Source organism: Mus musculus, chromosome 8 (genome assembly GCF_000001635.26).
Source record: "Mus musculus strain C57BL/6J chromosome 8, GRCm38.p6 C57BL/6J".
NCBI lineage: Eukaryota > Metazoa > Chordata > Mammalia > Rodentia > Muridae > Mus > Mus musculus.
Window position 1 is genome coordinate 106,652,009 of NC_000074.6, and position 26,648 is coordinate 106,678,656.

Sequence of the window (26,648 nt, forward strand, 5' to 3'; positions counted from 1 at the left end):
GTTCAAGATCACCGATGGCCCGCATAATTTGAAGCCAGACTGGGCTTCATGAGATTGTTTCTAAAAATGTTCCAACCAAACAACAGACAGACAGGAAAGAGGGCCTGGCTAGAACTTGGCAGGCTGTGGTCTCTGTTGATGTAGTGTCTTCCTGTGGAGGGTAAGGATGAGATCTTGTAGAAACTTTGTTACCAGGAATCATTCTAAACCAATCCAGGAGGTGTCGCCTTTCATCTTAGGCTTTCCTGTTTCCCTGAGTGTGCAGGAAGTTATCTTTATTGCACATGAGAACTGTTCAATGCAAGTCTCCAGGTAATTTTTGTTTCCTAGCCCAGCTGCTTCTGTTAGAACAAATGCAACCCTTACAGATATAACACAATAAGATTAACATGTTTGTATCGATCTCAGAAATAGTTCTTTTTTTTTTTTTTTTTTTTTTAGATTTATTTATTATTATATCTAAGTACACTGTAGCTGTCTTCAGATGCACCAGAAGAGGGCGTCAGATCTCATTACGGATGGTTGTGAGCCACCATGTGGTTGCTGGGATTTGAACTCAGGACCTTTGGAAGAGCAGTTGGTGCTCTTAACCACTGAGCCATCTCTCCAGCCCCTCAGAAATAGTTCTTAATAGCAATTCCCCAAACTCGTTGATTGATAGCTCCACTTTGGTGAGCTGTATCCCTAGGGAAACAAAAGAAGAGAAGCCTAGAACTCCCAAATAGCTAGTTACTGAATTACTTCTGACATTATCAGTGTATGGCTTAAAGGGCATGTACCATATAAGTTTGAAATAACTTTTAAATACAATTGTCAAATGTCTGGACCCACAAATTTTGTATGCACAGTGATTATTTGAATGCTAAACATTAAGGATTTAATGAGAACAACCTGGTGGTGATGGCACATGCCTTCAATTCCAGCACTTGGAAGGCAGATGCAGGTGGATTTCTCTTGAGTTCAAGGCCGGCCTGGTCTGCAAAACAAGTTCCAGGACAGCAAAGGGCTACACAGAGAAATCCTATCTCAAACCAACCAACCAACCAACCAACAAACAACAACAAAAAAACATACTAACACGGGTGGTGGTGGTGGGGTTTGCTTGGGTTTTTAACTCTGGAGGTTCAAGCCCATATGATACTTTATTCTGTCCTCTAATTGGGCTAGCGTACTGGAGAGTAAACCACTTGTCATATGATCCAGAAAGCAAAGATGAGACTCGGGTCTGAATATCTTCTGTGATCTGAAGGCCTCTCATTAGCCACTAAGTTAGGGAACCAAGCTTTTAGGCATAGGAACTGTGGGAAGTCAGCGTCCAGACAACAGTATGTTTATTTCTTTGGCTTAAACTTTAACTGTTCATCTTGAATGGTACAGGTAATTTGTCATTGAGAATGAGTCACTAAATTCAAGATGGTGGACGTCCATGGGATGGATGAACTGTTAGACCCGTATGTCTTCTGCATTACCTCATTTTGTTAATCTTCTTTTCTCTTAGGACCCTGCCTCTGAATCCAACCCAGAGCTGCTCATGTTTCCCAGCGTGTACCCAGGTCTCAGAAGACAGAAACGAGACTGGGTCATCCCTCCCATCAGCTGCCCCGAAAATGAAAAGGGCGAATTTCCAAAGAACCTGGTTCAGGTAGGAGAGGAAGTTGGTGGCAGGCTCTGCCCTCTTGAGAGAAGAGAAAATGAAAAGACCCCATGTTGAGATCTTCCCTGGCCAGTTCTGATCCTCTTCTGTTTTGTGTTCAGATCAAATCCAACAGGGACAAAGAAACAAAGGTTTTCTACAGCATCACCGGCCAAGGAGCTGACAAACCCCCCGTTGGCGTTTTCATCATTGAGAGGGAGACAGGCTGGCTGAAAGTGACACAGCCTCTGGATAGAGAAGCCATTGCCAAGTACATCGTGAGTAATTTTGTAGACACTTGTTGGCCACTGGGTAACGGTTGTCAAATTTTGGGAGCAGCTGGTGTTTTATCCCCAGTTTGGATGCCCTGGACATATAAGTAGCTTAACTTATCTTAAAGTTGGGATGGTGAGTTGTTGATGTTGTAGGGATTCCTCACATCATACATGAGCTTAGATGGAAGCTGTAGGAGTGGGCCTGGAGGAATGGCTCAGTGGATAAGAACATTTGTTGCCCTTGAAGAGAATCTTGAGTTGAGTTCCCAGCATTCACATGGGTAGCTCACAACCACCTGAAACTGCAGCTCTGGGTGTTCTGACACCGTATGACCTCCCTTGATAACTGCACAAAAGTGTATGCGAACACACACAGAGGCAGAGACAGGCAGAGACAGGGATAGAGATAGAGACAGAGACATACATACATATACATGCTGGGGACTAGCCTGCTCTAACAGGTATGGAGGTGGGGGAGCCTTGGATAAAGCTAAAGGCTGGTGATAGCTTCAGAACTCTTCCTTGCTGTTTTGGGGGTCAGAAGCTGTCTGGCAATTTAACTCTCTCACTATTCTGTGGCTAAAAGCTGATGATTTCTGGCAATTAACTCCTGCTGATAGCAGCAGGGGATTAAGAAAAGAAGTTAGTTGCTTAGGCTGTCTCCTTTTTGACTCTGAGGCTGAGAGTTCTGTTAACTCTTTGTGGGCCAGAGAGAAAGGAAAAGACTCTACTCACTCTGGATGAAGCAGAGAAAAGAATCTCCAACAAATCTTTATTTCTGTTCTCAGTATACACACATTCTCTGAAAATTACCTCATACAGCTATCAGGTAGAATTGATTACATGATTTTTTTTTTTCTTTTTTTCTTTTTTCTTTTTTGGTTTTTCAAGACAGGGTTTCTCTGTGTAGCCCTGGCTGTCCTGGAACTCACTCTGTAGATCAGGCTGACCTCGAACTCAGAGATCCACCTGCCTCTGCCTCCCAAGTGTTAGGATTAAAGGCGTGTGCCACTGCTGCTAGGCTTACATGATTTTCTAAACACTTTTCCATTCTGTAAGTTCATAGTAAAAGCAGCAGTTCATGTCATAAGGTTTAAGGAGTTAGAGCAGAAATGTTTAATCTCTTCCCATTAAGATAGTATCTGACTAAACATCTGCTATCTATCTTTAGCTCTATAAGTTCAATATAAGTAAATAATTTTTTATCACAAATTAGCACGGTTTTGTGGAGATAAATCACCTACCTTTTGTCTTATTAATTTTAAAGTTTTATATAGATAAACTAGTCAATATTTTATTTGTTGTCTTTGCACCTACAATAAATTATCCATTCCCAGTTTATGACCTTTCGTTACCAGATAGTGACCTTGTTCCTAACCAGAAGGAATGTTTTCCTTGGTCATAAATTTGTTCCAAGCCTGCTTTCTTTTCCTAGTGCAATTAGCCTGTGACACATGAAGCATTACAGGGCTCTGTTTGCAGCTTTTTCTTCTACAGGGGACTTGAGATTACTTGTATCAATTTAGGAATTCTAAATTCATCATTATCAGTATTTATGTAATCATTAATTCTTCTACACAGCATTACTGTATGAAAGCACATCTTCATATTGATTCGGCAGGAAATGTGCCCAATTGGGTGGGCTGATGCCCAGGGATCATTAGGCTATGTAATAGTGACAGGAAAGGCATATCAGCAACAAGATACAATCCTGGGATGAAGCCTCTAAGGACCCTGTGTTCTCAGAGCTCACCCATTGTACTTATTCAGAAGGGTGGGCCATCTCCAGAAAGCTTACTTGTATGCCTTAGCCTTTCCTAGATGACTTCTGACTTATACACATACATACACATAAAGTGAAAGATGTTGTCTTGGCTCGGGAGATGGCTTAGTTGTTAAGAGCACTGGTTGTTCTTGTAAAGGACCTGAGTGTGGTTTTCCATACTGACAAGGTAGCTTATAATCATTTGTAACTCAGGTTCCAAGGAACTCAGTGTCCTCCATGGGTACCAGCTCACATATGGTACACATACCTACCTGGAGCCAAAACACTTATATACATAAAAAAGGGAGAAAGGTTGGGCACTAGAGAGATGGCTTAGCAGTTAAGAGCACTAGCTACTCCTTCAAAGGACCCTGGTTTAATTTGTAGCCCACATGGCAGCTCAGAACTGTCTGTAACTCCAGTTCCTAAGGATTCAACACTCTTACTCAGACATGATGTAGACAAAACAGCAGTGCACATAAAAAAAATAAAAAATAAATAAATATATCTTTTTAAATTGGCATCCTGCCTGCATGTATGACTCTACACCAGTAGAGATCATCAGAGGTCATGGTGGTTATGAGTCACCATGTGGATGCTAGGAATAGAACAAAGGACCTGTAGAAGAGCAGGCAATGGTAGTAACCTCTGAGCCACCTCTCCAGCCATATATATATATATATATATATATATATATATATATATATATATATATAATTTTTTTTAAATGTCAACTTGTTCTTGGGGAGAAATTTCTTACCTAGATGATACTTGTTCTGATAATAACTATAGGGAGCAAAGCTCACTTCTGAGACTTGGTTGCAATGTGAACTTAGGGAGGAGGGAGATAATCTGTAGGTGCCAAATATAGAAAAATCTCAGGAAAATATTAGACTGAAATAGCCAGAGGGAAAATGACCCCAACTGAAATTTGTGTATTATGTGATAAATGGGCTGGCTGGCTGGTGGTTGTCTCTAGCTTTGAGACTTCATCATGAGTTCATTAAGCAGCAACACACAATGTGGAAAATTCTCACATGAAGGTGTCATAGTAGAAAGAGTGGAGGCTAGATGGAGCCATTCTAGCCAGACTCGCCACCCTGGATCTTCTTCCAAGTAACCCTCACTTGACTCTCTTGCAGCTCTATTCTCATGCCGTGTCATCAAATGGGGAAGCGGTGGAGGATCCCATGGAGATAGTGATCACAGTGACAGATCAGAATGACAACAGGCCAGAGTTTACCCAGCCGGTCTTTGAGGGATTCGTTGCAGAAGGCGCTGTTCCAGGTAAATTAGTCTCAAGGAACTGAGTACCCAGAAAGACATTTGGGTTCTTTAGACCTTGAAGGATGGGATTAGAGATCGTGTCACTGAAGTTCCGACCTGCTCTTTGAAAGCCACCCTGAGGGATGAGGTGGAGGCATGAGGGAGCAAATATAAAATTCTACCTGTAGAAACATATATGAGCTTGGTGGTGCATGTATATAACTCCAGCTCTAAGGGATGTGATGCCCTCTTCTGGCCTTTAAGGGCATCTACTACTACTACTACTACTACTACTACTATCTACAAGTGTACATACTACTACTACTACTACTACTACTACTACTAAGGGATGTGATGCCCTCTTCTGGCCTTTAAGGGCATCTACTACTACTACTACTACTACTACTACTATCTACAAGTGTACATACTACTACTACTACTACTAATAATAATAATAATAATAATAATAGAAGGAGGAGGAGGAGGAAAATAATAAGAAGAAATATGAAAAGAAATAAAATAAGAACGGGAAGGACTTGGTAGCGATATTTATTTATTGCCAACACCATCTTCCTTTCCTCCTCACATCTGAATTGTAGGCATTAAAAGTTGAGTTCCCTGACCATGGCTCGTTTGGTGTGATGCCCCCTTGACTGGTAGCTTGCTGAGAATTTTAGAAATAAAAACTGTGACAAAGTGTGCTTATCTTCTGGAACAGGATTGTTCTGAATAGTTGTGAGCAAATCCCAGGGTAGCCATTGCAACCCATTTAAGGCCCCTCTCCTTTGACAGGAACCTCCGTGATGAAGGTCTCAGCCACCGATGCAGACGATGACGTCAACACCTACAACGCTGCCATCGCCTACACCATCGTCAGCCAGGATCCTGAGCTGCCTCACAAAAACATGTTCACTGTCAATAGGGACACCGGGGTCATCAGTGTGCTCACCTCTGGGCTGGACCGAGAGGTCAGGCAGAACTCGGGGGATGGCAGAGGGGCTTGAAGGGCAAATATACATTAAATCCCATGGACAGTGTAACCCTCTGCTAAGCCTAGTGGTCAGTTAGTGTAAGTGGCTTGGCTTTATATCTAAATACCTGTGCAGAAGCTCTGTGCCTGGGGACAGGCAGCCTGGGCAGTTAAGCACGTGGTCAAATACTTTTCTATACGCAGTAAGCTGCACTGGGTTTGGGGTGACTGATGGGGAGTGGGTTCTGATTCCATGTGTTTTGGTGTCTACAGAGTTACCCTACATACACTCTGGTGGTTCAGGCTGCTGACCTTCAAGGTGAAGGCTTGAGCACAACAGCCAAGGCTGTGATCACTGTCAAGGATATTAATGACAACGCTCCTGTCTTCAACCCAAGCACGGTAACTCTCCACCTTCTTTGTTCCATGAAGGGCCCTTCATTGCTCACGAGCTAAGTTTTGCCCCTGTGCCCTGGTGAACCCTTTAAAAACTCTTCCCTAGGTTAGTGAATGTGAGCTTCAGACTTAGAAACCAACATCCTAGAGCAGCTACAATCTTTGAAATGCTTCTTCTATCTTTTGCCTGGGGCCATTGGCACGTGATCGTGTATTGCCGAAAGCTCCTGAGTCCTTGCTGTCCTTACCTCAGCATATCTATAGTATCTGTGGGTCTCACTTACTCCTAACATTTCCTAAGTTTATATTCCACCCTGTGTTACCGGAGACCTGCCAGCTCAAAGCAGACAAGTTTTCTAGTCTGTGGAACTTACAATTTATAGGAAATATATAATTTTAGGAGGATGGATGATTTGAGCCAGATCTTACTGTGTAACCCATCCTGGCCTCCAGCTCAACAACGCACCTCCTAAATGCTGGGTTACAGCTGTAAGATGCCATGTCCAGCTTTGTTAAGAATCACTAAATGCCAAATATCAAATGAATGAATGAATGAATGAATGTCAAAAACATTCAAGGAAAAGGTTTTAAGAGCCAGATAAAGGAACTTCGTCTGCAGACTCGAGTACGCTTGCACACACATACATGCACACAGAACTTAATCAAATTAAAATTTTATAGCCCACGTTGGCAGGCAGGTTTATAATGCCATGGCCATCTTTTTAGCCTTAGAAGAGAAGACCATATGTTACTGAGTGAGTTAGAAGTTGATATGGTGGTTGCTTAGTTAGCAGAGGCCCAAATAGTGTAGATTCAAAAGGCAGGGTTGATTTTTTTTTTTTTTTTTTTTTTTTTCTCTTTCCCTTTTGTTACAATAGGCCCCAGGGACAACTGATTTATCTTATTTAGTGTCTACTAATAGAGACTAGAGAGAAGATGGGTGTGGGAGCAAATAGTACACCTGTCTTAAGATCAAAGTAAGCAGACAATGGGACTAACAGAGGGTCCTTGTACCCAGGGCCTCAGAAAGCTACTTCAGCGTGTATAGAGGAGGGTGCTCGGAGCTGCTAGTTGATCTACTGATGGGAACTGATGGCCTGTTCCCAGGGCTCTTACCTCCATCCTTAGAGACTCATGCGAGTTTCTTGACCTCACTCATCCCACCTATGTCTCCAGAATTGGCCTCAGTATGGTTCCCATTCCTTTAGCCCAAGCCCTGGGTCTATGCTTACTGTCATCTTGTCACTAATGACCCAATTTTTCCTTTCCTCTTCAGTATCAGGGTCAAGTGCCTGAGAATGAGGTCAATGCCCGGATCGCCACACTCAAAGTGACCGATGATGATGCCCCCAACACTCCGGCGTGGAAAGCTGTGTACACCGTAGTCAACGATCCTGACCAGCAGTTCGTTGTTGTCACAGACCCCACGACCAATGATGGCATTTTGAAAACAGCCAAGGTTTGTACGGTGCTTAGTGAATGATGTGCCACTGGCTGAGGGTCTCTCGTCCCACGATGTCTTCTCGTGGGTGGTTCAACACTGGCAGGGGGAGAGGTTGGAAGTCTGAGGGTGGTACTGACGTGCTGGGGCTTGCAGAAACTCTCATGGCTGTTTTGCTGGGTCATTAGAAGTGAGATTGGTATGGCTCCTTCGAAAAATATTCTAAAGCCTGAGGCTAGGCAGCAGAGCCTGTGGGTCATGACCCCTTTTGGGGTAGGGGGGGTTGCTAAGACCACCTGAAAACATATTTACATTATTATTCATAACAGTAGCCAAATTACAGTTATGAAGTAGCAATGAAAATAATTTTATGGTTGGGGTCATCACAACATGAGGAACTATATTAAAAGCTCGCAGCATTAGGAAAGTTGAGAACCACTGGGCTGGAAAGATGATGGCTCCGTGGTTAAGAGCACTTGTTGCTCTGTAGAGGATTTACATGGCAGGTCACAACTGCTGGTAAATCTTTGGAATATGTCCAAATTAAAAGTGGGGAAGACTTACTGGTAAATTTAGCAAACGTTAGTTAGTAGATGCCTAGAGTGTCTATAGAGCTTTAGTGCCCTCTTCAGCAAGTGAGAAGCCATGTTTGAGAACTACTGTCTACCAAAAAATGGTATCTGAGCCAGCTGGTGGTGGTGCTGGCTTTAATCTCAGTACTTGGGAGGCAGAGGCATGTGGGTCTCTGTGAGTTCAAGACCAGCCTAGTCTACAGTGTGAGTTCCGGGTTGCTAGGGCTCCAGAGAAACCCTGTCTCGGGAGGAAAAATACAACAAAAAACCCTAAAGATTATAGCTGAAACTAAACCCCTCAAAAAAAATTTTTTTGGACTAACCAGTTTTTAAAGCTTATATATTTGTTCAGTGGCAGTGGTGGTGGAACACAGGACCTTAAGCATGCTGGGCGGGTGCTCTACCACCGAGCCACACATCTGATCCTGTGGTATTTTAGTTTTGACTTTGTCTTTCTCCTGTTCTCTAGGGCTTGGATTTTGAGGCCAAGCAGCAATACATCCTTCATGTGAGAGTGGAGAACGAGGAACCCTTTGAGGGGTCTCTTGTCCCTTCCACAGCCACTGTCACTGTGGACGTGGTAGACGTGAATGAAGCCCCCATCTTTATGCCTGCGGAGAGGAGAGTCGAAGTGCCCGAAGACTTTGGTGTGGGTCAGGAAATCACATCTTATACCGCTCGAGAGCCGGACACGTTCATGGATCAGAAGATCACGTGAGTAGGATCCCTTTCAGTGGCGACTCTTGAATGGGTGTTGGTTTGTAGTCACACTTCTTTTTTGAGACAGGGTCTCACCGTAGTCCTCACTGTCCTGGAACTTGCTTTGTAGACCAGATTGGCCTCAAACTCATAGAGCTCCTTCTACCTCCCTAGTTCTGGGACTAAAGTAAAGGCATGTGTCACCATGGCTGACCACTTTGGCTTTTTAATACATAATTTATATATTCATTTATGTAACTATAAATATAGCCATTTGGGGCTGGCGAGATGGCTCAGCAGTTAAGAGCGCCGACTGCTCTCCCAAAGATCCTGAGTTCAAATCCCAGCAACCCCATAGTGGCTCACAACCATCCGTAATGAAATCTGATGCCCTCTTCTGGTGTGTCTGAAGACAGCTACAGTGTACTTACATATAATAAATAAATAAGTCTTAAATTAAAGAAAAATATATAGCCATTTGTCATGTAATGATAAGACATTCTGATTTATGTGTCCATGGCAAGGGGGCTGGGGTTTCACTGAAGAATTGCCATTTGGTGGAGGTCCCAGGGTATCACACGCCCCACCTTTTTTACTAAAGGACTGGGGTCCGCATCAACATGGAAGCTCATAAGCATATGTAACTCTAGTTCCTGGGGATCTGATACCTCTTCTAACCTCTTGCACTATGTGGGACACATATATACACTCAGGCACACGCACATAGGTAAAATTAGTGTTTATAATATATATGCGTATATGTATTTAAAAGGGGCAACTGTGTAACAAGTGAAGAGGACCTGTGACCTTCTTCAGTTCCTTTGCTGTTCCTATTCTCACCCAGAGCTTGTGCCCTCAGGTATCGGATTTGGAGGGACACTGCCAACTGGCTGGAGATTAACCCAGAGACTGGTGCCATTTTCACGCGCGCTGAGATGGACAGAGAAGACGCTGAGCATGTGAAGAACAGCACATATGTAGCTCTCATCATCGCCACAGATGATGGTATGGACACCGTGTGGTCCCATCCCCATTGTGGCCTGGGCTCCATCCTTCTCCAGCTTGCTTGCCCCCTCTGCCTCTGCCTTACTAGGAGGAGGAGACTTCATTCTTTCTTTTATCTGTAACAAACAAACAATCAATCATAACATAAAACTTTTGGTAACTGAATTCCAAACTTTAGATCAAGTAGACTTTCTTTCCCTCTTCTCCCTTTCTGCACTTGAATCTCACTCCTTCCTGCAGGAACTTGGTTCATGGTTATGAACTTACTATTACTTAAATCTTATAATTCTTCAATTTATAATCTTATAATCTTCAACTTTTCTCTCTTTTATTTTGAATTTTATGTGTTTCTTAGGGTTTCATTTCTGTGAAGAGACACCATAACCAAGGCAACTCTTTTTTTTTTTTTTTTTAAAGATTTATTTATTATTTATTTTATATATATAACTATACTGTAGCTGTCTTCAGATGCACCAGAAAAGGCCATCAGATCCCATTACAGATGGTTGTGAGCCACCATGTGGTTGCTGGGAATTGAACTCAGGACCTCTAGAAGAGTTGTCAGTGCTCTTAACCACTAAGCCATCTCTCCAGCCCCCAAGGCAACTCTTACAAAGGAAAACATTTGGGGCTGGCTAAAAGTTTCAGAGGTTTAGTCCATTATCGTCACGGCAGGAAGCCGAGAGGCATGTGGGCAGTGGTGCTAGAGAAGGAGCTGAGAGTTGTACATCTTGATCCAAGGGCAGCTAGGAAGAGGCTCTGATTGAGCCTAGGCTGGTGGAGCCTAGGCACGGGAGACCTCAAAGCTTACCCCCACAGTTACACACATCCTCCCACAAGACCACACCAACTTGATTAAGGCCACACCTCCTAATAGTGCCCCTTTTTGTAGGGCAAGCATTCAAACACACGAGCCTGTGGGGGCCAAACATACTACCACAATGTGTATGGGTATTATAGCCTGCCTGTGTTCCTGGTATCCACAGAGGATGGTCACCTGGAACTGGAGTTACAGACAGTCAGGAGCTACTATGAAAGTGCTAAAAACCGAACCCTAAGCATTCTTAGTCACTGAGCTGTCTCTTCGGCCCCTTTTCCTTTCTGTATGGAAATGGGAACTGACCACAGTGCTAAACATAGACGTGTGTTCTCTACTACTTATATATATATATATACCACGTGGATACCCCAAGATTTTTTAGTATAGTTTAGTTTGTTTGTTTTGTTTGTTTTTGTTTTAGACATTGTTTCCTATATAACCCAGGCTAGTTTTGAACTCACGATGTAGCCCAAAAGACCTCAAAATTGATGTGCCCCCCCCCCCCATCCTGTGTGTTTCTAAGATTCCAACAAATTCTACTGCATTCTGCTTTTCCTAACCTCCTAATAAGATCTGCCGGAGCCAGGCTTCTGTAGGAGGTTGGGGTGGGATAAGGCTTTGTCTCAACAAACAAATGACAACAACAAAAAAAATAAACTCCCGAATTGGACTGTATTAGTAATGTACTAGAAAGAGAAGAAGAAGAAAGCTGCCTTTGAAATGAGAAATAATCTAAGACATTGTATACAGAGCATGCTTGTCAGAAAGCCGAGACAAGGACAGAGCGCCTGTGGTTAGTGTGGAACCTGCTGAGGGGTCGTGGACAAACTAAGAATTTGACCTCCTGGAAGGTGACACGATCCTTAATCTGTGACACCTTTTATGTTTTCTCATAGGTTCACCCATTGCCACTGGCACGGGCACTCTTCTCCTGGTCCTGTTAGACGTCAATGACAACGCTCCCATCCCAGAACCTCGAAACATGCAGTTCTGCCAGAGGAACCCACAGCCTCATATCATCACCATCTTGGATCCAGACCTTCCCCCCAACACGTCCCCCTTTACTGCTGAGCTAACCCATGGGGCCAGCGTCAACTGGACCATTGAGTATAATGACGCAGGTGTGAAGGCTCGCTGTCTTTAGAGAGGCTCTGCCTGTCCCGCTTCACCCTTCCCTTTGATATCTGCCCCCGGTTCCTTCTGCATTCATGCACGCTCCTTTTCCTCGTATTGCGCGGTATTCCTCCAGCACTCGATGTCTCTGGTTCCCTAAACCCTTTGATTCACTGAGCTTTTTGCTCTGCCCCCTCTCCCGGTCTCATCGTTCCTGTTTTCCTTTCCCTAGCTCAAGAATCTCTCATTTTGCAACCAAGAAAGGACTTAGAGATTGGCGAATACAAAATCCATCTCAAGCTCGCGGATAACCAGAACAAAGACCAGGTGACCACGTTGGACGTCCATGTGTGTGACTGTGAAGGGACGGTCAACAACTGCATGAAGGCGGGAATCGTGGCAGCAGGATTGCAAGTTCCTGCCATCCTCGGAATCCTTGGAGGGATCCTCGCCCTGCTGAGTAAGTTCAGGTGGCAGGTGCTTCAGCCCGTGACCTCTAAAACCAGGAAGGGCCATCTCCTAGGAGGAGCTTTTATTTGGGGTACAGGGGGCGCAGGATCCTTCTGTTCTGTCTGTCTCTGCTCGCCTAGATTGAGTGCATGTCCTTCAGTAAGTGGGGCTTCAGACCCAGGATCCCTGATGAGGCTCCTCAGATGCTTCATTTTAAACCAGTCCCCAAGGAATGCTGTGCTGGCAGAGCCAGGTTTACGTATAGCTCGCTGTACTCGTTAGCACAGGCAAGGCTGGCAGCTACCATCACCTCCGCATTCCATCTTGGAGGGCAGATGAGAGGGGAAGTAGAGGCTGCCTACCTGCAGGTTGTAGATGTCAGCAGCACTCACATCTCATTGGCCCAAGTGTAGCCATGACAAATGACAAGGCATCCTGGAAGCTCCTGCTCTTAGCTGGGTGATGATGAGCCCATTTTCATTGCATGCTTGGGAGACAGTGGTATTGGATGGAGGGCTGAGTGAGCAGCGGATGGTGCCCATGGCTGAAAAGATGAAGGAGAGTGGAGATGCTTGGAGGGAATCTGTCATTTTTGTCCGTGGTCTTTGTTCTGATTTTACCTGTCCTGGGCTTGGTAAAATGCCATGAGGATTTCAATGATCAAAGATACGGGGTTTTGCTTATTGAGGATATACCTTGACTTTTTTTGTCGGGGGCAGTAGATAAAGCTGGGGAAATTCTCTTATTAGACATTGGAAGCAGAAGTGGTATCAGGAGCCAGATGTCAAACTTGTTTATCATTTTTGTTATATTGTTTTTTGAGAAATGATCTCATTTGGCTGGACATGAGATAGTCCTCGTTCAGGTGGCTACCCACCTGCCTGGTGGGGTGAGGCTGTGGCATTCCAGGACAGTGGCTTCCCCTGGTCTTTCCTGCGTGTGGCTCATCACTCTTCCCTGCCTTCCTTCCTTGTCTCCAGTTCTGATCCTGCTGCTCCTACTGTTTCTACGGAGGAGAACGGTGGTCAAAGAGCCCCTGCTGCCACCAGATGATGATACCCGGGACAATGTGTATTACTATGATGAAGAAGGAGGTGGAGAAGAAGACCAGGTGGGTTTTAAAGATGGAGAGCTTTAAGTCTGATTAAGGGGTGTTGGGTAGGCTATGTCAGTCATCACCCTGCTGTACTGCTATGGAGGACAGAACTCTGTGGTCACAAGAATTCAAGTTTCTTCCCCCAGACACTCTTGTGTTCTCTACACTGCTGGTTGATTACATTGAGACTCACAACATCTGTAAATCAGTGAGGGCCTTTCCCAACCAGGCAGCGTTGTGATGAAAGACTCTAAGCTGCAGCCTACGCTCGGGTCTGCTGCACGGGAGCCTCATGTGAGTTGCAGTAGGCATGCATTGCTGTCTTATTGCCTGAAGCCCCTCACATGCCAGAGCCCGTTTTTAACAGACAAGACACTACTTGTATCAGCTGTGACGGGGAGGACTAAGGATTTGCCAGGTGATTACCTGATAATCATGTCCCGAGAAACGAGTAAGACTCAATAGCTTGAGTTCATGCAGTCCCCAAGGGCTCCTTTTTCTTTCAGTTTGCATCAGGAGACTTGTAGTTTGGAAAATGCCATTTCATATGCATTTGGGCACTTGGGGGTCGTTTGCTTTGTCCATCAGCATAGTCTGTGATGCCATGAAGCAAGCCCCGCCCTGTGCGAGCAGCTGCTTCTTTCTCACAGGCTCTCATGCTCTGCTCTTCTCTCTAGGACTTTGATTTGAGCCAGCTGCACAGGGGCCTGGATGCCCGACCGGAAGTGACTCGAAATGATGTGGCTCCCACCCTCATGAGCGTGCCCCAGTATCGTCCCCGTCCTGCCAATCCTGATGAAATTGGAAACTTCATCGATGAAGTAAGTAGACAAGGCTGTGAGGCAAATCACAGTACATCTCTTAACTCCGAACCAAGAAGAAAAGCGTTCTAAATGAGGAGAACCTTCCAGTGGTTGCTGTACTGTGCCTATGTCCCCGAGACAAAAGCAAAATCTACTTGCAGAGATTTAGGAGACCTAGGAGTTACAGAGCAAATCTGCTTTGCATGAGTTTCCTGCATTCATTACACCTGTTTGGGGGAGTGTCACAGGGAGCCAAAGGCCGCTTGGCAGGTAGATAAAACAGCATCTCAGCTACATGAGGACCGTAGTTGGTGCCTCAGATACACTGTAGTTGGCATCCGAGGCACCAACGTAAATGCCGAGCAGGCATGGTGGCCTGTTTATTCTAGTGTTCAGATTAGAGCATCCTGAATCAGCAAGCTCTAGGTTCTGTTGTCTGAGACCTTGTCTCAGTAAATGAGGTAAAGAAAAGTTGAGGAAGACCCCTGATATTGTCAACCTTGGGTTTTCATATGCACATGTGCACACAAAAACACGCTATACATAGCACACACAGTGTTTTCCAGATTACCTAAGGCCCCTAAAAATAGCATCCCTCATGTAACATACTCACGTAACGTACTTATATGTGTTAGAAATAGTTTCAGCTCTGATCAAAACACTTAAACAGATAATAGGAGATGCTGGGTTCAGCATTCTATTCTGTTGAAAACATATGCACATATATAACATATTAACTCTTCTACCATCCTGCTCCATTATTTTGCTGTCTTAGGTGTGTTTCTTTCTCCTCTTTTCTCTTCTCTTCTCTTCTCTTCTCTTCTCTTCTCTTCTCTTCTCTTCTCCTCTTTTCTCTTCTCTTCTCCCCTCCCCTCCCCTCCCCTCCCCTCCCCTCCCCTCCCCTCCCCTCCCCTCCCCTCCCCTCCCCTCCCCTCCCCTCCCCTCCTCTCCTCTCCTCTCTTCTCTTCTCTTCTCTTCTCTTCTCTTCTTTTCTTTTCTTTTCTTTTCTTTTCTTTTCTTTTCTTTTCTTTTCTTTTCTTTTCTTTTCTTTTCTTTTCCAAGACAGGGTTTCTCCATGTAGCCACAGCTGTCCTGGAACTCTCTTCATAGACCAGGCTGGCTTCAATCTCAGAGCCCCACCTACCGCTGCATTCCCAAGTGCTGGGATTAAAGGTGTGGGCTGCCACTGCCCGGTATTGGTTACTTTTTTTTTTTTCTTTTTTGCTGTGCCAAGATACCATGCCTAAGGCAGTTTACAGAAGGAAGAGTCTAATTTGGGGTTCTAGAAGGTTAGAGTCCATGACAATCATGGCAGGGAGCCTGGCAGCGGGTAGACATGCACAGCTGGAGCAGGAGCTGGGGGCTCAGGCCAGCCTGGTCTGCAAAGTGAGTTCCAGACAGCCAGGGCTATACAGAGAAACCCTGTCTCAAAAGACAAAAACAAAAACCAAAAAAAACCCAAAAACCAACCAACCAAACAGAAAAATGTCAAGCCTTGGCCATGCCTTTAGTCCTTGCACTTGGGCGATAGTAGGTAGCAGGTGTATCTCTGAGTTTGAAGCCAACCTGATCTACAGGAGGGAGTTCCAGGATGTCCAGGAAAAACCTGGATTCAAAGAAAAGCAGAAAAAGACTGAAGCCTGTTCTCAGTAGCACACCTTCTCCAACAAGGCCACACCTCCTAATCCTTCCAAATTGTTCCAGCTGGGGACCAAGAGTTCAAACACTGGCTGGCTTTGTATGTACTCGCTATGTAGATCAGGCTGGTCTTGAAGTATGTAGCAGAGGAGGACTTTAAATTCCTGATTCCCCCAACTTCAGAATTAACATTTAACAATAGCAGTTTGTCATCTGTCCTTCGAGGATTTTCTGGGCTGAACTGTAACCTACGTGTTTTAGTATGACGACTCTCGTTGCTCTTACCCTCTGTCCAGCCTGGCCTTGGGACTTTGCCTTCTGTGCTGGTGTGTGTGTGTGTGTGTGTGTGTGTGTGTGTACCTTGAAGGGGTTAACTACTCCTTGGTTAGTTTTTCATGTTTGGGGTGTTGCTTGCCTCTGATGCATACTGATAAGTACGGTGCTCTTCCTTTTAGAACCTGAAGGCAGCCGACAGCGACCCCACGGCACCCCCTTACGACTCTCTGTTGGTGTTCGATTACGAGGGCAGTGGTTCTGAAGCCGCTAGCCTGAGCTCACTGAACTCCTCTGAGTCGGATCAGGACCAGGACTACGATTATCTGAACGAGTGGGGCAACCGATTCAAGAAGCTGGCGGACATGTACGGCGGTGGTGAGGACGACTAGGGGACTAGCAAGTCTCCCCCGTGTGGCACCATGGGAGATGCAGAATAATTATATCAGTGGTCTTTCAGCTCCTTCCCTGAGTGTGTAGAAGAGAGACTGATCTGAGAAGTGTGCAGATTGCATAGTGGTCTCACTCTCCCTACTGGACTGTCTGTGTTAGGATGGTTTTCACTGATTGTTGAAATCTTTTTTTATTTTTTATTTTTACAGTGCTGAGATATAAACTGTGCCTTTTTTTGTTTGTTTGTTTCTGTTTTTGTTCTTTTGAGCTATGATCTGCCCCAGACACAACAGCCCCAAGCCCCTCACACCTCACTAATTTTTTACATTGTGTACTTGCCCTCAATTACCATGTTTGCTGTATTCTAATAGTCACTCATGTTCCTGAATTCTGTTGCCCTGCCCAGGTGATATTCTAGGATGCAGAAATGCCTGGGCCCTTTTATGGTGAGAGACAGGTATCTTGGTGTGGGTGCAACTGCGCTGGATAGTGTGTGTGTTCCCAAGATCTTTCGTGGTATTCCCTCTCCACCTCCAGAGAACTCATTTACAGTGGCATTCCTTGTTCGGCTATGTGTCTGGGGCAGAACAAAAAAAAGGGACCACTATGCATGCTGCACACGTCTCAGATTCTTAGGTACACACCTGATTCTTAGGTGCATGCCATAGTGGGATATGTTGCTTTGATCAGAACCTGCAGGGAGGTTTTCGGGCACCACTTAAGTTTCTTGGCGTTTCTTTCAAACCAAAACTAAAGAATGGTTGTTCTCTGAGAGAGACTGGAGTGCCACCACCAAAGACAGAGGAGAGAAAAGGAGAGAAACCAAACTTGGGGACAGCAACATCAGCGAACCCGGCTAGTTGGCACACCGATGGTGAGGGTACACAGGCGGTGAGACCTATCCCACAAGATTTCTGGAAGACTAGGCTTATCTCAACCAATGTTTTCTGGCTGGAATCTTTGTCCATGTATTCCTGAAGCCCAGGAAATGCACCCCTCCAATGCCTGCTCTTGATGGTAGCTACAGAAAATGCTGGCCGATTTAAACCCAAGTTGCCCAGTTCTGAGTAGAAAACTGAGACTATGCTGTGTGTGGCGGCGCGCACCTTTAAGCCCAGCACTCAGGAGGCAGAGGCAGTCAGATCTCCCTGAGTTCGAGGCCAACCTGGTATATATAGTATAGTAAGCGAATTCTAGGACAGCCAGGGCTACACAGAGAAACCCTGTCTCTGCAAACCAAAAGAGAAAACTGAGAATATTACAAATTGTGCATTTTCTCAGGAAGCAGGAAGAGAACATTCTAACGGGAAAAAGGAGACAAGACCTTTGAGAGTTTTCATTCAAAATGCAAATCTCAGCTTTTTGATAACCACTGGAAAGAATTTTATTGAAAGTTCTGTACTTACCTAACTTTGGAAGAAAATGATGACCACAATCAACTGTGAGAACTGTTGATTTCTCTGTAGTTTAATCATGTAATGTTGCTAGAGTGACCTTTGTATGTAGTTTGAGTGTATGTGTGTGGGTGCTGATAATTTTGTATTTTGTGGGGGGTGGAAAAGGTAAGCCATTGAAACCGTTCTCTAAGATGCATTTTTATGAATTTTATTAAAGAGTTTTGTTAAACTGTTGTGAGGCTCACTTGATTTGACTCTGCCAGGATTCCTAGACCAAAGGACAGAGGTGAACTCAGATCATGGGAGCTTCCAGCTGATGTGTCTTCTCCATGCTTTGGGGGTCCTGCATGGGGAGGAAATGCTTCCACGGGGTCACTGCTCAGAGCCCCATCCATGTGATGTGTGGTGGGAGCAATAAGTACCAAGGCCACTGGGGCATGGGGGACCTGCGAGCTTCAAGGCTGTCGGCAGACATTTTCCAACAGTAATGGAGGCAGCGATTCTGTGCAGAGGAAGACTGGCCTCCCCCGAGCGACGTTTGTCAGTGCCTTTCCGCTGCCCCCTCCCTGCTCCGTGATAGTACAGATTGAACCTAGGACCTTTCGTGTGCTAGGTGAGTGTTCTGCCTTTGAGAAACACCCCCAGCTTCTTTGTGCTTTGTACTCTTTCATAAATTATAACGATAGCGTGTGTGTACACATGAGTGCTAGTGACCATGGAGATCAGTTGTCAGATCCTCTTCAGCTAGTTATAGGAGGGTGGTTATGTGCCACCCTGCGTGTGCTAGGAACTGAAGTTTGAGTCCCGTAAGGGCAGTGTGCACTCAACCAGAGAACCTTCCTCTCTGCCCCCCCCCCCTTTTAATGCATATGCATTTTGTGGCATTGGAAACTGATCCTGGGATTATATGACTGAGTCAGTTGACCCAGATGACATTTGACAGTTTCCATTTGACAGTTTCCAATCGACAGTAGCCAGCAGATGCTGCTGTCAGCTCGCAGGGTAGTCCTCATAATAAGAAATATCAATTTACTCCTGTGGAAAAACCATGGTGATAGGAGTATAACTTTCTTCTTACATGAGCAGTTTTCTTTTCTGACTGGTGCATGCCATGTGTGTGTAGAGAGAAGGCCGGAAGTAGGCATCAGATCCCCTGGAGCTGCCAGTTGCAGGCCTTTCAAGGTGCACCTATCTGTAATATAGCATGCTTCAGAGTCTTATTCCTTCATAGGGAAAAGTAAGATCCCATTGCACACAGATGCCACATTTTTTTCCCATCTTGGGTTGGAACGACATGGGCATGGACACCTGTTTTAATCCTTGCTTTGGGTTCTTTTAGGAATAAACCATGAGGTGGAATTGCTAGGGCATCTGGGATCCCGATTATTCTCTTAGGCAACAACAGCAGTGTGATTTTTGTAGGAGAACCTTTGTTCCTGGGACACAAATGCTGAAAGGGTGGAGGGTTAGGCTATCTAGAAGGTAATAGGACAATGGTTAATGGTTCAGAAATACGTACTGAGAGATACCAAGAAAGCAAAAGCAGAAAGAAATACAGTGATTGGATCCAGGCTGTGTGCCAGGATTTTGTTGTTTTTAAAACCATAACCTGAAACTGCCATGTAGTTCACACTGTTATTGAACTTGCAATCCTGTCTCAGCTCTGAGTGCTGGATTACAGCCCCGCACCTGCCTACGTTGACTCTGTTCTTTATTCTTTGAAGTTGGAAAGAAGTAAGGAGCCCAGAAAGAAATCTTACAAAACTGACTGTCCTAGGGTCATTCTGTTACTGTGATAAAATACTGACCAAAAGCTACTTGGAGAGGAAAGAGTTTATTTGACTCATACTTTTGGGCCATAGTCTGTCACTGATGGAAGTCAGGGCAGGGACTTGAAGCAGAATCCACGGAGGAATGGAGCTCATTTGCTAATGGTCAGCTGGCTTTGGGTGGGGGGGAGCAGGAAGGACTTAACTGCAGCTCTGGATAACCTGTGACTTGCTATGTAGATGTTGCTGGCCCCAAACTCACAGAGGTCTGTCTGCCTCTGTTTTCCAAGTGCTGGGATTAAAGGTATAGATTACTCATACCTAGAGCCTCAGCTAGCTTTCTTACCCAGTTCAGGTTGACCAGCTTAGGGATGGTGCTGCCCACTGTGGGCTGCTCCCTTTCTCATTAATCATTTGTCAGACAGTCCCTTATTGTATTGGCCAATTCAACCTGAGTAATACTATTTGAGTGTCTAGGTTGTGTCAGGTTGACAGAGGAAGCTAATTGGGACATCTGGTCAAATGATATTTGAGTGGTTTCAAAGTCATTCAGTGATGGGACAGAGATAGTCTTTTCTACACATGGGCTATGAAGATTGGCTAATGGCATGCGAAAGAATGAGCCTGAGCCTTCCCTTTCCTAATATATTGATTGTTGCTCAATGAATAAAAGACTAGATATAGAATGGCTAAAACTATAGAACTCTTAGAGGACAGCAGGGAAAGTTTTGCGATGTAGGACTGATTCTCTGAACATGAGAGCGGATGCATAAGTAACAGAAGAGACAAGGTAAGGGCTGGAGTGTCGTTCAGTAGGAGAATGCTAGCCTAGCATGACTGAGCTGGGAGATGTTGCCGGGAGATAAAGAAATGCAAACATTCTAGCTATCACGAATGGCTCTCAAAGATGGTCTCCCCAAGAACCCTTAATAGGCTGGCATCTTTCCTGGAAACTCTATGCTTGTACAACAGCCATTGATCCCCTGAAAGCTCTTAGGTTTGTTAGTTCTGAGTTTAGCAAACAGGAGACAAGCAAGCAATTCCTGTGTACTTTGATGGTTTGTGCAGCTGCTGCCCCTCAAGTCTTGATAATGGGCTCCTTGTTGGATGGCTGTCAACGGAATGAGTTTTACATGAATACTTCCCAGGGTCTATCTTAAACACCCCCAGATGTGTCTTTGCACAGGGTTGGTCTTCTGGGTATAGTCTTGTGAGGATTGGCTGTGATGGATGCTTAACAGTATATTACTGCGGAGCTCCCAGATGTAGGTTTATGTTTGTTTTCTAATTCCTTTCCCTTTTCATCTCCTCCTCTCCCTCCTCCCCTTCCCTCTCCCCTCCCTCCACCTCCTTTTGTTGTTTTTTGAGACAGGATTTCTTTGTGTAGCCCTGGCTGTCCTGCAACTTGCTCTATAGACCTGAGATCTTACCTGCCTCTGCCTCTCTGCCTCTGTGTGCTGGAATTAAAGACACGCACCATTTTAGATCATCTTATTTTATGTGTATGGGTGCTTTAATTTCTTTTTTAGGTTGTTTTATTTTATGTGTATGTGTACACGCCTGTTACCTGTGGAAGATAGAAGAAGGCATCAGAGCCTGTAAAGTTGAAATTACAGATGGTTGTGAGCCACCATGTGAGTGTTGGGAACCAAACCTGAGGCTTCTACAAGAGTAACAAGTGCTCTCTCTTAGCCTCTGAGCCATTTCTCTAGCCCTGTTTATTTGTTTGTTTTGTTTATTTGCTTTTTTGAGACAGGGTAGAAATTTACCGAGTAGACTCCAGGGATCCAGTGTGCACACCAGCTTTTTCTAGATTTTTTTCTTTTAAGAATTTTGTTTTGTTTTGTTTTGTTTTTGTTTTTTCTAGTCAGAGTTTCTCTGTGTAGCCCTGTCCTGGAACTCACTCTGTAGACCATGCTGGCCTTGAACTCAGAAATCAGCCTGCCTCTGCCTCCCAAGTGCTGGGATTAAAAGGCTTGGGCCACCACCTGGCTCTAGATTTTTTTTCTCATGTGGGTTTTAGGAATCAAACTCTTCTCCTTTTTTTGATTGTGAGACAAGCCCTCACTCACTCAACTTTTCCTTCCATCTCCCCCCTTTTTTTTAATTAAAAAAATTACATTTATTTGTGGGTACGATTTATTCGGTGTGTGTACAGTTCAGGTGGTTGTGCATGAGGAAGTCATAGGACCTTGTAGGCACCAGGGTTTTCTCAGTCCTGGGGATAAAACTCAAGTTTTGTGTCAGACTTGGTGACAACCACCTTTATCTGATGAGCCATCTTGCTGCGCATCCCACCCCCCATATTTTGAGACCAGTAGCCCTGACTGGTCTTGAACTCTCTATGAAGATCAGCTGGCCTCAAACTCAAGCAATCCTGCCTTAGCCTGCTGAGCTCAAGAACCTGAAGTTGTACAACATTCAATCACTTTTCGTAATTTTTCCCAGGATGAATTTGTGCATATACTGAAGGAAAATTGTCTAGTTCTAAAAGCCTGGGAGGGATGTACACAATGGAAGAACATCAATGTCACTTTCAAGGTTGTGTATTCTCCCATAAAACACATCTCCCCATGTAAAGATGTCCACAGGAGCCAGGCAGTGGTGGTCTTTAATCCTCAGGGTGTGTGTGTGTGTGTGTGTGTGCGCGCGCGCGCGCGTGTCTGCGTGCGCGTCTTCGCCACAGCATTTGAGGAAGAGATGGAGAAGAAGAGTAACCATTTTCCCCTGTTGCAAATACTGCCTGTAAGTGTTACAGCTCTGAGGGGGGAAGATATCCTGGCAGTAGGGAGCCAAGGAGTACCACAAGGTTAGATACACTTGTTTTGTTTGTTTCAAGGTTAGATACAAACCTCATAACAAACCTCACACAAAAGATTTATTGGGGCCGGGCGTGGTGGCGCACGCCTTTAATCCCAGCACTTGGGAGGCAGAGGCAGGCGGATTTCTGAGTTCGAGGCCAGCCTGGTCTACAAAGTGAGTTCCAGGACAGCCAGAGCTACACAGAGAAACCCTGTCTCAAAAAAAAAACCAAAAAAAAAAAAAAAAAAAAAAAGATTTATTGGGGAAGGAGGGAAGAGGGTGGCTGCCTCTGCTCTTGCAATAAGCAGAGGGCAGTGAGCAGGAGAGGCTCACTTTCTTCGGGGAGGTGGGGACAGGAGGGATTTCGCGCTCAGGGATTGGTGAATTTTCAAACCAGGAAGTGAGCTCAGACATTTTACCCCACATTGGCAGTGACTGACAATGGTTCTTTTAAACTTCTCCCCGGTAGCCTTGGGACCACGTTTTCTTTTCATTTTAGAGGCTGGAAAGTGGATGGGTTTGGGTTGGAACCCAGAAGAATGAGATAGACCACAAGGGGGCAGACGACCTAGCTCTGAGGAATGAATTAAACCGAAAGCTGCTTTCCCCATGATTGAGACTACATGTGGAGTCTAGGGCGGGAGTCAACCATGCTCCAGCCCAGTGTGCCCCAGGGAGGGTGGAGGAACATTTTACACATTTCCAATGCTACACAGTTTACAATTTTAGATCTTGAGATGGGAAATGGCAGTGATAGCAGATCATGATTGGGTTTTGATGTATTGTCTCCTTTTCCTTTTCTTCGACCTGCTTCAGTCTTCAGAGTGCAGTTATCAGTATTTACTGGGGAGGGGCAAGCATGCTAAAGATTGAATTCCCAAAAGCATCGACTTGGGGCAGGAAGAGGATCAGTAAGAGGGGTAGAAATGGACAATGGGGCCGGGCGTGGTGGCGCACGCCTTTAATCCCAGCACTCGAGAGGCAGAGGCAGGCGGATTTCTGAGTTCGAGGCCAGCCTGGTCTACAAAGTGAGTTCCAGGACAGCCAGGGCTATAAAGAGAAACCCTGTCTCGAAAAACCAAAAAAAAAAAAAAAAAAAAAAAAAAGAAATGGACAATGGGAACAATGGCCTGGGGTGGGTGTGGGGGGCGTATAAGCAAAGGACAATCATGTATGTGGGGTAAAGATGTAATGATTTATTCCTTATAAATAAGAATAGCTAAAAATAATTAAAAAGCAAACCCTAGCATTGGTCCAGGCATGGTGACACACGCCTTTAGATGAATCTCTTCAGGTTTGAGGGCGTCCTGGTCTACAAATCAAGTTCTAGGACTGCCAGGGCTATTACACCCCAACCCTGTCTCAAAAAAACAAAACAAAACAACCCCAAACCACCCACCCACTCAACAACATTGACAACTGGGATCTTCAACTGTCCCTATTAGGAATTGTGGAGGTGAAAAAAACTTCCGATAATTATCTGAATCTCAAACTTAGTTTCATTTCCATATAAACATAATGGGGGGGATTTATGGTTTTAGTATTAAGTGAATCTTCTAGTAATGTAATAGTCATATAAATAGGACAAAGAGGAACATTGCTAAGGACATTTTAAAGACTCACTGCTGGCGATGCCAATGCAGCTTATTGGCAGAGAGCGTGCACTAGAGGCTCTGGATTTAAATTCCATTGAAGAATAAAAAATTACTGGCCTCTTGTGAGAACATGAACTTTTTACCTCGGAGCCCACCCCCTCCCATCTAGAGGTTGTTCTCGGAACACTCCTAAACTTTTCACCCCAAAACTCCTCACCCTAAAGTTCGAACCCTCCCAACTAAAAACTGTTCCAAGAACATTTTTGAGATAAAGGCCTCCTGGAACAACCTCAAAATGAACCAGGTACTCCTTAGTTACGTAGGTTCCTTGATAGGACATGACTCCTTAGTTACGTAGATTCCTTTGGCAGAACTCCCTAGTGATGTAAACTTGTACTTTCCCTGCCCAGTTCTCCCCCTTTGAGTTTTACTATATAAGCCTGTGAAAAATTTTGGCTGACCGTCGATTCTCCTCTACACCACTAGGTGCCACTAGGTGTATGAGTTTCGACCCCAGAGCTCTGTGCTTTCATGTTGCTGCTTTATTTCGACCCCAGAGCTCTGGTCTGTGTGCTTTCATGTCGCTGCTTTATTAAATCTTGCCTTCTACATTTTATGTATGGTCTCAGTGTCTTCTTGGGTACGCGGCTGTCCCGGGACTTGAGTGTCTGAGTGAGGGTCTCCCCTCGAGGGTCTTTCATTTGGTGCGTTGGCCGGGAAACAGCGCGACCACCCAGAGGTCCTAGACCCACTTAGAGGTAAGATTCTTTGTTCTGTTTTGGTCTGATGTCTGTGTTCTGATGTCTGTGTTCTGTTTCTAAGTCTGGTGCGATCGCAGTTTCAGTTTTGCGGACGCTCAGTGAGACCGCGCTCCGAGAGGGAGTGCGGGGTGGATAAGGATAGACGTGTCCAGGTGTCCACCGTCCGTTCACCCTGGGAGACGTCCCAGGAGGAACAGGGGAGGATCAGGGACGCCTGGTGGACCCCTTTGAAGGCCAAGAGACCATTTGGGGTTGCGAGATCGTGGGTTAGAGTCCCACCTCGTGCCCAGTTGCGAGATCGTGGGTTCGAGTCCCACCTCGCGTTTTTTTGCGAGATCGTGGGTTTGAGTCCCACCTCGCACCTTGTTGCGAGACCGTGGGTTCGAGTCCCACCTCGTGCAGAGGGTCTCAATCGGCCGGCCTTGGAGAGGCCATCTGATTCTTCTGGTTTCTTTTTGTCTTAGTCTCGTGTCCGCTCTTGTTGTGACTACTGTTTTTCTAAAAATGGGACAATCTGTGTTCACTCCCCTTTCTCTGACTCTGGAGCATTGGAAGGAGGTGCGGGTCAGAGCCCACAACCAGTCGGTGGAGGTCAGAAAGGGTCCGTGGCAGACCTTTTGCGCCTCCGAGTGGCCAACGTTTGGAGTGGGCTGGCCACCTGAGGGTGCTTTTGACTTGTCACTAATCGCCGCCGTCAGGCAAATTGTTTTTCAGGAGGAAGGGAGTCGATGTGGAATCCGACCCCGTCAGGAAATAGCGTTTGGCTTGGCTGGTTGTACAAGTCCAGGCGTGGACGAGTGTGCTTAGAGATACTGGTGTCTTCTTTTTCTCTGTTGCTATCTTGTTTTTGTTTGTGGTTTTTGTCATGAGACACAGACACTGTACGTCAGAGGTAAAGTGAGATCCCTCCCTGTCTGTATGTCTGTGTGTCTGTGTGTCTTGTTCACTTGTGTGTCCTCCATTGGACCACCTTCTGATTCTGTTTTGTTTTTGGTTTGTCTGGTTTCAGGTCTGGTCTTGGTCCCAAGGAGTTGACTGATTATCTTGGTTTGGTTTTAGGCCGGTCTCAGGTTCTGGGGCCTTCCCATGGAGACAGGTCCATTTGGGTTGGTCATAGTGACAGTAAGCTTCTCTGGAAATCGCATGTAAGATGCCCTGTATTGGTCTTGCTTGTGTTTGTCATTTCTGTGGTACTGTGATTCTATAGTGGTTGCCTGAAAAACGGTTTCTGTGTGTGTCTTTTGTGTCTCTTTGTGTTCGGACTTGGACTGATGACTGACGACTGTTTTTAAGTTATGCCTTCTGAAATAAGCCTAAGAATCCTGTCAGATCCCTATGCTGACCACTTCCTTTCAGATCCTCAGCTGCCCTGCCTCCCACTCCAACTCCAGAGAGCAGCCAGCGGGTCACAGTGGTCCCGCCCATGGACCTGGAGCCTAGGGAAAAATGAGCTCGGAAATCCGGAGCAAATGAGGAGTGGTCCCTGAGAAGTCAGTGGCCCTGGATGTTGTGGCTGCTGAAGAAAAAAAGAAGAGGAGGCTGTTCGAGTAGCCGGCCAAGAGCGCTGCAGGTTCCCAGGCAGCTTCTCATTCCCCTGTCCCTCCCATCCCATCTCTTGTTAACAGAAAAACTGCTTTCACTTTAAGATAAGTGCCGGTTGCAGCCAGCTGTGAGAGCTGCACTCCCGTCTCTGCTCTAAAGTTCCCTCTTCTCAGA

At 45.4% G+C, this 26,648-nt stretch overlaps 1 protein-coding gene across 1 annotated transcript in view; it reads left to right on the forward strand.

Annotated features, from left to right (window-relative positions):
- Cdh1 (cadherin 1) overlaps nt 1-18,239 on the forward strand; it is a 66,898-nt gene extending 48,659 nt beyond the window's left edge. The window contains exons 4-16 of the mRNA NM_009864.3: nt 1,499-1,642; nt 1,756-1,911; nt 4,816-4,960; nt 5,732-5,907; nt 6,183-6,311; nt 7,582-7,764; nt 8,788-9,032; nt 9,877-10,022; nt 11,739-11,963; nt 12,188-12,415; nt 13,386-13,516; nt 14,179-14,322; nt 16,398-18,239. Of these exons, the coding sequence (NP_033994.1) occupies nt 1,499-1,642; nt 1,756-1,911; nt 4,816-4,960; nt 5,732-5,907; nt 6,183-6,311; nt 7,582-7,764; nt 8,788-9,032; nt 9,877-10,022; nt 11,739-11,963; nt 12,188-12,415; nt 13,386-13,516; nt 14,179-14,322; nt 16,398-16,607 (2,262 nt within the window). The 3' untranslated portion in view covers nt 16,608-18,239. The remainder of the gene's footprint in view (nt 1-1,498; nt 1,643-1,755; nt 1,912-4,815; nt 4,961-5,731; nt 5,908-6,182; nt 6,312-7,581; nt 7,765-8,787; nt 9,033-9,876; nt 10,023-11,738; nt 11,964-12,187; nt 12,416-13,385; nt 13,517-14,178; nt 14,323-16,397) is intronic.
- Nucleotides 18,240-26,648: the final 8,409 nt, after the last annotated feature.